At 39.4% G+C, this 16023-nt stretch overlaps 1 protein-coding gene across 4 annotated transcripts in view; it reads right to left on the bottom strand.

Moving 5' to 3' along the window:
• Nucleotides 1-16023, bottom strand: part of LOC128690369 (protein shuttle craft-like) — a gene marked incomplete at its 5' end in the record, with an annotated part of 249204 nt that overhangs the window by 194447 nt on the left and 38734 nt on the right. For all 4 annotated transcript variants that reach the window (XM_070089620.1, XM_070089621.1, XM_070089622.1 and 1 more), the window contains 2 exon segments: nt 9631-9909; nt 12120-12316. In XM_070089620.1, coding sequence (XP_069945721.1) covers nt 9631-9909; nt 12120-12316 — 476 coding nt within the window.

Here is a 16023-nt window from a genome sequence, read left to right as displayed (position 1 = left end):
CTAAGAGGACCTTGAACTCTGCTTGGAAAAAATTGTGGCCAGAATATGTAGACAAAAGGGATTTTGAAGGGTTTGAGGCTAACCCTGAGAATCCTTTGCCAGTTGAAGAATCCATTGTGGCATTGGGGAAGTCCTTGGGGTTGGAGGTTAGTGGGGAGGATGTGGAAGAGTTGGTGGAGGAGGACAATGAAGAACTAACCACTGACGAGCTGCTAGATCATCTTCATCAGCATGAGGCCACACCTGAGGAAACTGGTTCGAAGGAGGGGATAGAGAAATTGAAGAAGTTGCCTACTTCTAAGATTAAGGAAATCTGTGCAATGTGGCTTAAAGTGCAAACCTTTATGGATGAAAATCACCCTGGCACAGCTACTGCAAGCCGTGTTGGCAACCTGTACACTGACAATGTTGTGAAACACTTTAGAAATGACATAAAGGAACGGGAGGTACAGGCCTCTATGGACAGATATGTTGTGCGACAGAAGTCCAGTGACTCTGAAGCTGGTCCTAGTGGCATTAAAAGAACAAGGGAGGTAACCCCGGAAAAAGACTTGCTACCTCAAGTCCTAATGGAAGGGGATTCCCCTTCTAAACACTAAGAAGATCAACACTTGACACACTGGGAGATGGCCAGTGTGTCAAGAAACACTACAGATGGAACAATATATGGAACAATAGATGTCTCCTGCCAAGGCAGGATGGCACAAAGAGAAAACATTTATCTTCATTCATTCAACTGCTGTCTTGCCACAACTGTGCTGACATCACAGTTCAGCTTATGCTTCTACTGCGACAACCCCACTCCTCCTTCAGAGTGCAGATACTTCCCTTCCCACCTCCAGGACTCAAATCCTGGTAACTAATAAAAATGTCAAGTCTCCATTCATTATGTAACATGCTCACAATTGCCTGCTGGATGTTCAAACCCCTAAAACTCAAAGCCCCTTTTACCCCCTCCCTCTAACCATTCCTGGAATAATCCCCTATCCCTCCTAACTTTCACCCCAGATTTATACACCCTCTTTATCATCCATGGCCAAACACCTCACGAACCCCTCCTTAGCCCTCTGAATTACACCTTTGTCACCAAGCATAGCCTTTCAATTTCTATTCCCAAATTGTCTGCATAATATTCACACTACAAACTACTCCCAAACAGGACTCCTCCTCTTCCTCTAGCCTTCTTTGTGCTGAAGCATTCAAAACCCATGCCTCATATCTATATAAAAAAGTTGATACCACTATATTCTGGCACATCCCTTTTTCATTTTGCTCCATAGACAAACTTTTTTTCTTTCCACAGATGCCTTGACAAACCACCCACCTTTTAACCCTCATCTATTCTACAGTTTAAGCCATCTTTCAGACCCAAATATCTAAATACAATACAGTAGGGCCCCACTTATATGGCAGGTTAGGTTCCAGGCTACTGCCGGAAAGCAGAACGCCATTTTTTTCCACTTATAAATGCATATAAATGCCAGATGACAAGTTTACACTAACATATATTACGTTAACAATAAAACTTAGGCATTAAAAAACCATAAAAGTAAAATACACACACAGTACACTCATTATTTACCTCAAAATATTCGTAGTCTTAATGTAGGGCAAAAGGTGAGTAGCATTTACTATAAGAAGTTAGGTGTGGTAACCCTCCTGGCCACCCCCACCAACACATAATATACTATGACGATGCTTAAACAGAGTGATAAAATGCATATACAGTGCATTCATCACTTACCTTAAAATATTTGTAGTCTTAATGTAGGGTGAAAGGTGAAAAGTATTTATTTGGAGAAAGTGGTGTGGAAGGTAGGGAAGTGTAAAGAAGCCAGCCTGGCTACCCCACCCACTATGTAAACAAACAGATGATGCATCTGGTTGTGGTTCATAAACATTCATACAAACACCTTACATTGTGTACAAGTTGTCTCCACAGTGGTACAGTAGAATAAATAAAGACCAACACTTCCATTCTCATGTAATTTGTAAAAGGAATGATGCTCTGACAAATTATTATTATTACAAATTATTATTACCTAAGTAGTATGTTGGTAAACAGCAACCGCCCAGGGAGGTACTACCGTCCTGCCAAGTGAGTGTACAACGAAAACCTGTAATTGTTTTACATGATGGTAGGAATGCTGGTGTCTTTTCTGTCTCATAAACATGCAAGATTTCAGGTATGTCTTGTTACTTCTACTTGCATTTAGGTCACACTACACATATATGTACAAGCATATATATACACACCCCTCTAGGTATTCTTCTATTTTCTTTCTAGTTCTTGTTCTTGTTTATTTCCTCTTATCTTCATGGGGAAGTGGAACAGAATTCTTCCTCCGTAAGCCATGCATGTTGTAAGAGGCGACTAAAATGCCGGGAGCAAGGGGCTAGTAACCCCTTCTCCCGTATAAATTACTAAATTTAAGAGAAACTTTCGTTTTTCTTTTTGGGCCACCCTGCCTTGGTGGGATACGGCTGGTGTGTTGAAAGAAAAAAATTATTATTACAAGTTATTATTACAAATATTATTGCAAGTTATTATAATAATCATAATAAAAGAGCAGCACTAAACCCACAAGGGTCGTAAATTGCTATATATAGAGTGAAGGCATACGAAAGGAATATTTATCTACAGTAATCCCCCAGTGTTTGACTAGAGAAAACGTAGTTCTTCCGACACTTCTAAAGAGCCGCTTTGTAAACAAATCTCACATTTATGTCAATTTTTATTCTGTGGGTGTATGTACACCTACCATCTGACTTAAGACCAAGCTTGGTTCCGACCAACCGGTCGCAAGTCAAAATGGACGCAAGTCGGACCTTTGAAAATTGCCAACATACTGGGTAGGGCATAATGTCAAACCTTTCCTATATAAACTACCTACATAGTACTGTAATGTACAATCATCATTTCATTCTTTTTACTATAATTTACTTCTGTTGTTATATTTTAATTATTTATGTACTGTATATATGTATACATGGTAGTGAACTGTATTGTAAATTTTACATCGCATACAGTATCATATGTTACTGTTATCTTTATGTATTGTCGACACAGTGGTATGGGAGAATACCACTGGTAGTGTCATCCTGCCAGAATGTAGTATAACCTATACCCTAAGTAAAGAGAAACAACTCTGGAACATGTGTAATACGTATCCGGCTGGCTGGTTGGGTGGGTGGTTGGGTGGGTGGCCGGGTGGGTGGGTGGGTGATTGGCTGACTGAATGTGGCTCGCTCTCTCTCTCTGTATCTCTCTCTCTGTATCTCTCTCTGTATCTCTCTCTCTGTATCTCTCTCTCTGTATCTCTCTCTCTGTATCTCTCTCTCTCTCACAGGTACACATAAGTAAAGTTATCATACATAGTATAAATTACCTAGGATAACCCAAATAATCCAGACAAAGTGCTATACAGTGGATCTGTGCTCCAATGCCCTAAATTAATAATATTAATAATAATTATTATTATTATTATTACAATAATACATATGTACTAATATTAATAATATTATCATTATTAAACCAATATGTATAATAATCGTGTCCACTCATTACTTACCTTAAAATATCTGTAGTCTTAATGTAGAGTGAGAGGTGAGTAAACAAGATTAAATGAATAAACAAATGAGTGTGTAGAAGGTTGGTGAGTTATGTAAACAAACGTTGTTGTTGTTGCCTGCCCGGACATGAATGATTCCTGTTCACTCTGTCAAGCCGACCAGAAAAACATCTCATATTTGTTAATTTATGTGTTTATATGTTATGTAGCATGTTTATTATATAATTTTGAAAAAGAAATCATAGATGGATTAAGCAAAATGTCTATATCAACGTTTTATACAAAATCCGCCTCAGTGATTATTATTGTGTTATTATCATTATTAATATGGCATCTTCAAGACCAATTACACTCTTAATGAGTGGCTCTGAGACAGACAAGCAGACAAAGACAGACACACAGGTAGACAGACACACACAGGTAGACAGACACGCAGGTAGACAGACACACACAGGTAGACATAACGACACACACAAGTAGACAGACACACAGGTAGACAGAAAGACACACACAGGTAGACAAAGACACACAGGTAGACAAAGACAGACACACAGGTAGGCAGAAAGACACACAGGTAGACATAGACACAGGTAGACAGAAAGACAGACACAGGTAGACAGACAAACAGACACACAGAGATACACAGATATACAGGCAGACAGACAGGGCCGGATTAAGAAGTCTCCGGGCCCTAGGCTATTCAGATTGGCGGAACGTATTTCAGCAAAGCTGTCTTTCGAAGCATGTGTTGTATCATGCTGCGCTGACCACCTTGTTGTTGATAATGATTTGATGACATCTCCATGAATGGTTGACTTGAGTATACTCCACCGATGTGTTGAAGCAGAGAAAAAATTAAAGAGTGCTTGTAAAAGTCCAAAAAATGAAACTGCAGTGACACAACACTCCGCAGCACATGACCCAACAAGATTAAGAGAATGTGCTGAGCAGGCCACATATTCAGCAAGTGGGTTGATTTGCTTGATACAGGCTTGCAATCCATTATATTTACCCGACATGTTACTTGCATTGTCGTAGCTCTGGCCACAGCAATCCATAATAGAGAGATCATGTTCAAGCAGAGTATCCAGTACTACATTCATCATTGTTTCTCCATCATGGCCTGAAAGAGGAATGAATTTTATAAAGCGCTCTACAGGCTTACCACTGGAGTCGACAAAGCGAACAATGAATGTCAATTGATCTGTATGTGAAATATCTGGTGTTGAATCTACACTTATTGCAAAGTATTATGCAGTTTTCACAGCTGCTATGATGTTATTGAGGACCTTCTTAGTCATCAGTTCAATAAATTCATTGCATATAGTAGATGACATGTAAGATACAGTGCCTCTTCCTGCATTCCCAAGGCGTGACACATGACTTGCTAAGAATGGATCAAATTGTGTTAACAGTTCTATGATCCCTAGGAAATTGCCATTGTTTTCCGAACCAAACACCTCATTTTCTCCACGGAAAGCAAGTCCTCTTAGAGCTAGGAATTTTACAACAGCAACAACTCTTTCTAGAACTTTTCTCCAATAAGTGCACTCTTTTTCAGTTTGATTTTCCAAATGAGAATCCATTAAGCCTTTTTTCTGTGCACGAAATACACTGGCTAAAATGCAGCTCCTGTGAGTGCTGTTTTCATGTTCCTGTGACCCACTCGCATAAGAATGTCCAACATCACGTTCACGAGATGCCATAATGAGGATGTATCACTGTCTGTAATCATGCAAATACAAATTTTTCATTATCAATTATTATTAATTTTTTAGTTATTATTAAATTTTTTTTTCTGTCAATTGGGGGGATATGGCCCTTGTAGCCCCCTTTCCTCTGGCTGCGCATCTAAAAATTCAAAACGTTACCAGAAAGGAGTCATATACAGAACTTTTACCATAGATTAGGTTAGTGATTTGGGCTACGAATATTTTACTAATTCATCTTCCTTGATCTCCAATTTACTTAAACAGAAATCATACTGAGTCCAAGAACAATGCACAATGGTATTTATATTACCATTTTCATAACTAAACTAATCATTATGTTTTGCATGATATATGGCCTACCACCATAGATAAGGACATGAGAATTAAAGAATGCAGGGACAATTTTCAGTTTCACCCAACCAACGATTTTCTGATGTGGCTTATGTGTTTCTGGGGAAATATGTAGTAAATTAATTGATGTTCTACATCACTTCCGTCGCAACTTGAAAACTAAGCATTTGCGACGGAAGTGATGTAGAACATCAATCAATTGAGATCTGTTATTGAAATGATAAAGACTTAAAGACAGGACAAAGTGCTTTTAAAACCTACATTGCATTCTTAGGTTTTTCTTTATAGTATTTTTACCAAAAATGTGTCTTTACTGGTCCATGCGTCTTTACTGGTCAAGTAACCCTATCAGGTACCTTCCTTAACATTTAGAGGCGAAAACAAACATTTATCCATACACATCAATGTCTATCAACAACACTTCAGTTAATTTGTCACAGTACAAGTCTAGATAATGTGTAATTACTACAGAAAATTGGAGAGGAATCTCCCATACTCACCCATTAGCTGGAAAACACAGCTGTTCTGATGTAAACAAAGGCATGTTGAGTGTTGCCATCTATGGTTAGGTTTATTTATTTTTATTTTATTTTATTTCATTATTTATTTTTGTTTTGATTAATTTTTAAAAATCAATTTTACTCTCCAAACACTTGAACTTTTTAGGTAGGGACCCCTTTGCACTTGCACCATGTGTGCAGTCTTGGATGAGCCCCTGAACCCCTTGGACCGCGGGGCCCCCAAATGCGCGGGGCCCTAGGCAAATGCCTAGGTTGCCTATGCAGTAATCCGGCCCTGCAGACAGATACAGACAAGTTTATGTGCAACAGTGAAAACAAATAGAGAGTTCAAGAGTATGAGCCTTTCTTGCCATGACTTCATCTTAGGGGCCATGGTGAAATTTACTGTCCAGTTAGTACAGTTAATACAGGATGATGCTGCTGATAGGGCAGGGTTACTCAAACTGATGCTGCCTGCATGACGCATTGCCGCCGCGAGTTTTTTTTTTTTTTTCAACAAGTCGGCCGTCTCCCACCGAGGCAGAGTGACCCAAAAAAAAAGAAAGAAAATCCCCAAAAAGAAAATACTTTCATCATCATTCAACACTTTCACCACACTCGCACATTATCACTGTTTTTGCAGAGGTGCTCAGAATACAACAGTCTAGAAGCATACACATATAAAGATACACAACATATCCCTCCAAACTGCCAATATCCCAAACCCCTCCTTTAAAGTGCAGGCATTGTACTTCCCATTTCCAGGACTCAAGTCCGACTATATGAAAATAACTGGTTTCCCTGAATCCCTTCACTAAATATTACCCTGCTCACACTCCAACAGATCGTCAGGTCCCAAGTACCATTCGTCTCCATTCACTCCTATCTAACACGCTCACGCACGCTTGCTGGAAGTCCAAGCCCCTTGCCCACAAAACCTCCTTTACCCCCTCTCTCCAACCCTTTCGAGGACGACCCCTACCCCGCCTTCCTTCCCCTATAGATTTATATGCTTTCCATGTCATTCTACTTTGATCCATTCTCTCTAAATGACCAAACCACCTCAACAACCCCTCTTCTGCCCTCTGACTAATGTTTTTATTAACTCCACACCTTCTCCTAATTTCCACACTCCGAATTTTCTGCATAATATTTACACCACACATTGCCCTTAAACAGGACATCTCCACTGCCTCCAACCGTCTCCTCGCTGCTGCATTTACCACCCAAGCTTCACACCCATATAAGAGTGTTGGTACTACTATACTTTCATACATTCCCTTCTTTGCCTCCATAGATAACGTTTTTTGACTCCACATATACCTCAATGCCGCCGCGAGTATTGTCAAATATTGTACAGTGGTGTGCATCAGCCGGCCCAGTCCAGCTGCCAGATGCACGGTCATAAGTCGAGTGGACGTATGTCGAGCAGATCGTAAGTCGAATGGTAGGTGTATAATGTTTATATGCAATGTAACGTGTTTCTTATATAATTTTGAAGAAAGTATCATAGATCGATTAATGAAAATGTCTTTATTAACGTAAAATAAGACATTTAATGTGCCCAAGAGAGAGGAGGAGTATGGAAGAAGTGAATGTTTTCAGATATTTGGGAGTTGATGTGTCGGCGGATGGATTTATGAAGGATGAAGTTAATCGTAGAATTGATTAGGGAAAAAAGGTGAGTGGTGCGTTGAAGTATATGTGGAGACATAAAACGTTATCTATGGAGGCAAAGAAGGGAATGTATGAAAGTATAGTAGTACCAACACTCTTATATGGGTGTGAAGCTTGGGTTGTAAATGCTACAGCGAGGAGGAGGTTGGAGGCAGTGGAGATGTCCTGTCTAAGGGCAATGTGTGGTGTAAATATTATGCAGAAAATTCGGAGTGTGAAAATTAGGAGGTGTGGAGTTAATAAAATTATTAGTCAGAGAGCTGAAGAGAGGTTGATGAGGTAGTTTGGTCATTTAGAGAGAATGGATCAAAGTAGAATGACATGGAGAGCATATAAATCTGTAGGGGAAGGAAGGCGGGGTAGGGGTCGTCCTCGAAAAGGTTGGAAGGAAGGGTTAAAGGAGGTTTTGTGGGCGAGGGACTTGGACTTCCAGCAAGCGTGCGTGAGTGTGTTCGATAGGAGTGAATGGAGGTGAATGGTATTTGGGACCTGACGAGCTGTTGGAGTGTGAGCAGGGTAATATTTAGTGAAGGAATTCAGGGAAACCGGTTATTTTTATATAGCCAGACTTGAGTCCTGGAAATGGGAAGTACAATGCCTGCACTTTAAAGGAGGAGTTCGGGATATTGGCAGTTTGGAGGGATATGTTGCGTATCTTTATATGTACATACTTCTAAATTGTTGTATTCTGGGCACCTCTGCAAAAACAGTGATTATGTGTGAGTGAGGTGAAAGTGTTGAATGATGATGAAAGTATTTTCTTTTTGGGGATTTTCTTTCTTTTTGGGTCACCCTGCCTCGGTGGGAGACGGCTGACTTGTTGAGAAAAAAAAAAATTACTATGGCATCATGAGTAGAGAGACTCTTAGTGATTTTAATGTGTACCTACATGCCAGCACAGTGTGTAAGTATATTTAAGTACAGGTACACATAAGCATAATTATCAGAGTACATATAAAATTCGCAATAACTTTAAAACACTTGAAATTTTGGAAAGTTGCCAAACGTAATAGATGTGCTCATGAAGAATGTAAACAAACCGGATGGGGCGTGCCGTATTTGAAAGACCACTTGCTGTATAGCAAATTTTAGTCATATTTTGAAATCGCCATATTAGCAGAACACTGTAAAGCGGGGCCCTACTGTACATCCACTTCCTCCATACTCCCTCCCTCCAATCTGCTATTCATTTTATCATTACATAAACTTTTTGTTACCCTCATCACCTTGCTCTTTTCTACAGTTTTATTTCCTTCTCTCATATTTTTTTTTGATACTTCATATACATTCCCAAATTCATCCACCAACAATTGCAAATTATTTTCAGAATCCCCCCAAAAACTGCCATCAGCGAAGAGTAACTGAGATGACTCCCACTTTGTATGAGATCTGACATCTTTTAATTCCTCACTCATTCCCAACACACTACCATTCACTTCTTTTAAAACCCCATCTACAAATATATTAAACAACTATGAAAACATCACACATATATACAGATCTACAACAAACAGCTGAAAGCTTAACTAACAATTGTCCCTCTGGTACTAGCAAGAGTAATTTAGACAAGTCACTCAAACATTTATTAACCCTTAAACTGTCGAAACGTAGATCTACGTTCACTAGAGTAGTGCTCCGAACATTGATCTACATTTTTTTTTCTACATAAGCATGTAAAATCAAACGTACCTCTACGTTCGGAGCACTAAGCGAGTGAACGTAGATCTACGTTTGGATAGTTTAAGGGTTAAAAATTAAACATGCAAATACAGCAAATATTAAATGAAATTCTAAAAAAAATTTAAACGAACCACTTACCTTTTTACAAGGCTTCTTACAAGTAACTTCATCAGCTTTAGTTGTCAACTCGGAGCAGAGAATGTTGCAATCCATAGCACCACAACGGCATTTAACAGGAGTTTCAAGAGGACATGGCGGACATGGCCCCTCATGGCACAGTGCCTGGCACTCATGGTATGACCCTGGCACTCCACATTTAAGAAGGCGCTGACAGGGTTGACTGCAGGTGGGAACTGGATCCGAGCAGGATTTTCGCTGAATTGCTCCATCTCTTTCATACAATTTTTCCAAGGGAACCTATGAAAATTAAAATTTCTAGCAAAATTCAGCAAAGTTAACCACTTTCACAGTAGTCACCCTCAAAACTGAAGCCTCTCTAGGTTGAAATTAAAAAGTGTTCAACCTAAAATAATGCTTTTCTAAAGGTAATACAGTAGAACCTCTGTATCCATGGATTTAGTATCCACGGTTTCAGTTATCCTTGGTTTACCATGGCCTGAAAATAACCCTTAATTTTGTTTAATAATGGCAGTTGTGATGAATGGTTTGAAAAACCAACAAGTTGAAGATTGAGACACTTATGCAACATATGGAATCTTTATTCAGGAAAAGTTTTGCCACACAGTGGCTTCATCAGTCCTCTCCTTACACCTTTCTACTTTGTATTGGACTGATGAAGCCATTGTGTGGCAAAACGTTGCCTGAATAAAGATTCCCATATGTTGCATAATTGTCTCAATCTTCAACTTGTCGGTTTTTCAAACCATTCATCACATCTGTCAGACACTGCAGCATCATGGGATCTTGTTACAAAGAATTCTTCAACACTTGTCCAACCTTTGGACGAAGACCTACTTCGACTAGTGGATAGTACCACTATGACCCCGCCTCCTCCTGCTTCACCTCACCTGACTAGAGTATATAAGTCACCTCTACAACCTTATGCTGTACATTCTACAAGATTGATGGACTGAACACATCAACTCTAGGCTGAGGGATTGATTACCTCAAACTCCTCCTCTCCTTACACCTTTCTACTTTGTATTGGACTGATGAAGCCACTGTGTGGCAAAACATTTCTTGAATAAAGATTCCCATATGTTGCATAAGTGTCTCACTCTTCAATAATGGCAGTTCTTCAACACCTAAGAGAAGCTGTGAAATGTTTCCCATCAGTGAAAAAGTGCTAATTCTATACTTATTTTGCATAATTTATCAATTAAACTTTACAATAGGTATGTATGTAAACAAAAAATGACTTGAAGCATTCACTACTATCCATGGTTTCAGGTATCCACGGCAGGACTACTATAACACCAAAAATGCAAAATTTGATGTAATACTTACAAAAATTACAGCAATTTGAGAGTGCTATGATTTAAGTGTACAATTACATAAGTAACACTGGCCCCAATCATGCAGACGTATATGACCAACAGCAAAAGTGTTAATAAAAAAAAATGTTGGTGGAAATTAAAAATACTGCACATCCTATTTATTTGTAAGAAAATACTTGTTACATGCGTACCAGATAAGAGGAAACTCACGTCCCACATGGGGCAGCTGGTAAGGCTCATTAAAGGCACACATGCTTAACATTATCAATGAACTATTAATTTTTTGGAAAATTTCTTTTTTTAAATGCTAACAGTGTCAAAATGTTAAAATAGATAATATAAAAATAATTAAATAAAAATGTCTTTTTCACAACTCTGATTGCATATCCCCATTTTTCATACTGCACACAATATAATACTATAGCCTTGAAGTAGTTGGTGTATCTGCTCAAAATACACATTTAGAAGTGAAGATGATTAAGGACTGCCAGAGAGTATACACAGATCATTTGTACTTTGTAACAGTAATGGGGACAAGAGACAGAGTAGAATTACTGGAAAAAAGCCTGCTGAGTACCAGGTAAAGTGTAAGGTTGAAATATTATTGAAACAGTTATGGTCTCAAAAAAAGCTTAGCTGATTCTGCCTCCTACATTTAAGCAAGATGATAAACCTTGCTACATCCTAACTCGGCCCAGAAGGCCTACATTCCCTCCCTCCCTCTTCAAATGAGCATTCTCCTGATACAGCGGTTTTCAATTATACCCACTTTTCATTTATTTGGCATTTGTTCTGCTATTCTGGCATTTTTTCAGCCTGACGCACTTAACGTTAAAGCTGAGCATCCAAAGTTATTTTATTCTCTGTTTACAGCCTTTATGCATTCTGCACAAAGGCTTTTACATACATCTGAAAGTGAAAAAAGGTTATGTTCCACTTTTCAGTGACAGCCTGGAACCTAACCTGCAGTACAAGTGGGGCCCTCCTGTGGATGAAAATTTTCAAGAATGTAATTCTGACATTAATGGGTAGTGTACTGTTAATAAACTAACTTTAATAGTGGTTTACAGTTCAAGGCATAATAAGAGAGAAACAACAGACTTTCTATATCAGTACTTAAAGCTAATCAAAGAATGATTTTCTATGCTAAAAAAAAAAAATGGAACTCACTTTACCACAGGGACAGCGTGTGATGGTATGTACTGCTCTCTCACAAGGTTTGCAGCTTCCAGGGTGACACTTGGCTTTACACTGGTGATTATTACATTCTAAAGTGCGTAAGCACTTGTCCTCACATTCGTAGATGCTTATGTCGAATGTCTCTTGAGTGCACACTACTTCACGGCTATTTTTTCCACAAAAGCATCCTAAAATTGATTAATTCCCTAAGTTTAAAAACAGTATTGTATATGGATATAATGCACAATGAAATCCTGCATTTTAACCAAAAGATCATTCAGTGGTCTCTGCCTACATATATCTGATATAGGTCAAATAATGACCAGAAAACTGGTGCTCAAAAGAACACCATTCACCTTCCTTTTAGTTCAATAAACAGGTACATATGGCATCCTTGTTGGAAGGGTGTATATCCCCTTTACTTTTGTGTTTCAGAATCCAGTAAATCACAATACCCCAGCACTGACTGAAGGAAGTTGAGAGATTTGAAGAAAACCATCAAAGTGGGATGTTTGAATGTGTGTGGATGTTGTGCGAATGATAAGAAAGAGATGATTGTGGACGTTATGAATGAGAAGAAGCTGGATGTCCTGGCTTTAAGTGAAACAAAGCTGAACGGGGTGGGAGAATTTCAGTGAGGAGAAATAAATGGGATTAGGTCAGGGGTTTCAAACAGAGTTAGAGCTAAAGAAGGAGTAGCAATAATATTGAAGGATAAGTTATGGCAGGAAAAGAGGGATTATGTGGTGTAAAATAAGGGTAGGGTGTGAAAAATGGGCTATAGTAAGTGTTAATGCACCTGGAGAAGAGAGAAGTGTAAAGGAGAGAGAGATTTTGGAAAATGTTCAGTGAGTGCATGGGGAGTTTTGAACCAAGTGAGAGAGCACTTGTGGTTGGGGATCTCAATGCTAAAGTGGGTAAAAATGTTGTAGAGGGAGTAGTAGGAAAATCAGGGGTGCCAGGGGTAAATGAAAATGGGGAGCATTTAACCCTTTCAGGGTTGAGAGGCCCTCTCCTAAATTTGTTCTCAGGGTTGAAAATTTTTCAGAAAAAAAAATTATATTTTCTTATGAAATGATAGAGAATCTTTTCCCGATCATAATAACACCAAAAGTATGAAATTTGATGGAAAACTTATGGAATTATGCTCTCGCAAAGTTAGCGGCCTCGCCAATGTTTACGCATCAGCGATTTTGCCAAATTTGAGCCCTATTTTTGGCCAATTCCTGTGTACTAGTCGACATAAATCATATTTATTTCGTTAGAACTCAACTATTTCTATCGAAAAAGTACAAGAAACCATCCATTTACCAATTTCAACTATCCAATAAAGTGGTTAGAAATTGGCAATTTTGCCAATTTCACACAAATTTCAGAAGATGCCAATTTCCAAATAGGGTCCAGAATAAACAAGACAGACATTCCTGGCACTACAATAACAAGTTCTCTGTTTGTTAGTCATGTCCCCAGGCCCCTCTTATATTTCTTTTGCTTTCCACTTTGAATTTTTATTCTTACAAAAAATAGAAGATTTACTGTTATGCAGGCTACTGGATTAGTGTAGAAATGGTTATAAATAATATCAGCACACTTGTGAAAGAATATCAGACTCACCAGTTGACGTCTATTGGACACTTGGCATGATTTGTTTACTTTTGAACTTTGGTAAAAATCAAGCATTTCTGCTACTTTGAGCTCAATTTCAAGGTACTTTTCATTGTGAAACCAATAAACATCATCTCAATTTCTTTAATATATCTTCCATTCTATAAAATGAGACCAGGAAAACTAGAATACAACCATAAATATCATACGAAAATACAGTGCAAAATCGCTGTTTTAATCCAAAAACACGGTCAAAGTTTTTTTTTTCTCATTACGCACTGTGTGCTGCAGGATTCTTTTTATACTGCGCACTCTGACCACATAGACCCATTCTTTCATATGTAGGCCTACCAGCTTTCTCTCGCTAGATTTGAAGGCACTAGAATTTAGGCGTTCCAGTACGTCAGTAACCCTGGTGCATAAGCTGTACTAGTACGTCGAAAACCCTGAAAGGGTTAATTGAGATATGTGTATTAACCCTTTGACTGTTTCCGACGTATAAATACGTCTTACGAGCCAATGTTTCTGACGTATTTATACGCACAAATTCTAGCGGCTTCAAATCGAGCGCCAAAGGCCTGGTAGGCCTACACGGGAGAGAATGGGTCTCAGTGGTCGGTGTGCACCCTGTGAAAAAAATCTGGGACCTAGCGGTGCATTGTGGGAACGCCATGTTGTCAGTCCATTTTCACCATGCCTCTCGGTAAGAAGTTCCTCACTCCTCGGCGGATTGGAGGTCTTTTGTTCCCAAGTGATAGCTCTAACAGCGATGAAAGTGTCAGTGACAGTGAATTCAAGGGTTTTCAAGTGAGTGTTACCGAAAAAAGTGCCCAGGATAACGTAAATAGTGACGAAAACCCAGATGACCCACAACCTTCGACCTCTGGTGCTGTGCCGGCTTGTTCACGTTCACGTTCGCCTGTACCAGGACGAAAGAGGAAACTATTTGGTCGTGTACAACACCCTGATGATAGCAGTGATAGTGATAGTGATAGTGATTTCAAGGTCATTGAAAGCAGTTCTAGTGACAGTGAGAGTGAATATTCCCCAGTGAAGCGCCAGTATGTACGACGTAGCATGCGGTCTGGTAGTGTTTCATATGTTGTTCCAAGAGGAAGGAGAAACTCTGGGAGCACATCCCGTGGCCCAACACCACGACCTGATAGTGAAGATGACGATATTGTAACGATGGGAATGAATGGTGACAGTGAGGGAGGAGGCAGTGGTGGTGATAGTGAGGGTGGCACGGCCCATGATTTTATTCAAAGGAAGACTCTCATTCAAGCAATATATACCAAGCAAGAGGAAACGCTTTGGTATAAAGCTATTTGTATTGTGTGATTGCAGAAGTGGTCTTGTTTTAGATATTATTGTGTACACTGGCAGTAATACTTTGAGAGATACCATGAAGTTATTGGGTATCTCTGGTGATGTGGTTCGAACAATGATGGAACCATATCTTGGTAAGGGGCATATGTTATTTACTGATAACTGGTACACAAGCCCCTTACTCAGTGATTTCTTGCGAGTGAACTTGACAGACGTGTGTGGCACAGTGCGTGGTAATCGCAAACATATGCCAAGGTTCGACGCTGGCACTCGCAGAGGTGAGGTGCAAGCCTTTGCTGCCAATGACATCATGGCATTTCGGTGGAATGACAAACGTGATGTCACATTGTTGACATCAGTTCACACAAACGAAATGGTACCCAGTGGCAGGGACAACAGAGAGACCAATGAACCCATTCTAAAGCCTGCAGCTGTCATGGACTACAACCTCAATATGCGCTTAGTGGACAAATGTGACATGCAGATTGGGTTTGCAGACTGTGTACGCAAGAGTTATAAGTGGTATATCAAACTTTTTTTCCATCTTGTTGATATCTCTATGCTAAATGCTTATAACATATACAAGTTGAAGACCAACAAAACACCAAAATATGGTGAATTTTGCCTGTCAGTAATCAGACAAATAACTGCAAAGTACAAAGGAGCAACTCCTGCAATAGACCAGCGCCCACAGACGTCATCTCGTACGAGGCCTGGTGATCACTACCCCATACAACTGCCTCCTACTACTGCCAAGAAAAATGCTCAGAAGAGGTGTTATGTATGTATGCATACCACAAAACGCCCACAAACACGCAGAGACACTCGTTTTATGTGTGAGGAGTGTGAAGTGCCCCTCTGCATATACCCATGTTTCAAAGAGTTCCACAAGCTGCAGCAGTTCTAGGAACGTGTTTAGTGACTGTACATATGTATATATATTATGGAACAATAGTAATAA

This window comes from Cherax quadricarinatus, chromosome 29, assembly GCF_038502225.1.
Source record: "Cherax quadricarinatus isolate ZL_2023a chromosome 29, ASM3850222v1, whole genome shotgun sequence".
Lineage (NCBI taxonomy): Eukaryota > Metazoa > Arthropoda > Malacostraca > Decapoda > Parastacidae > Cherax > Cherax quadricarinatus.
This window is presented reverse-complemented; position numbering and strand designations above follow the sequence as displayed.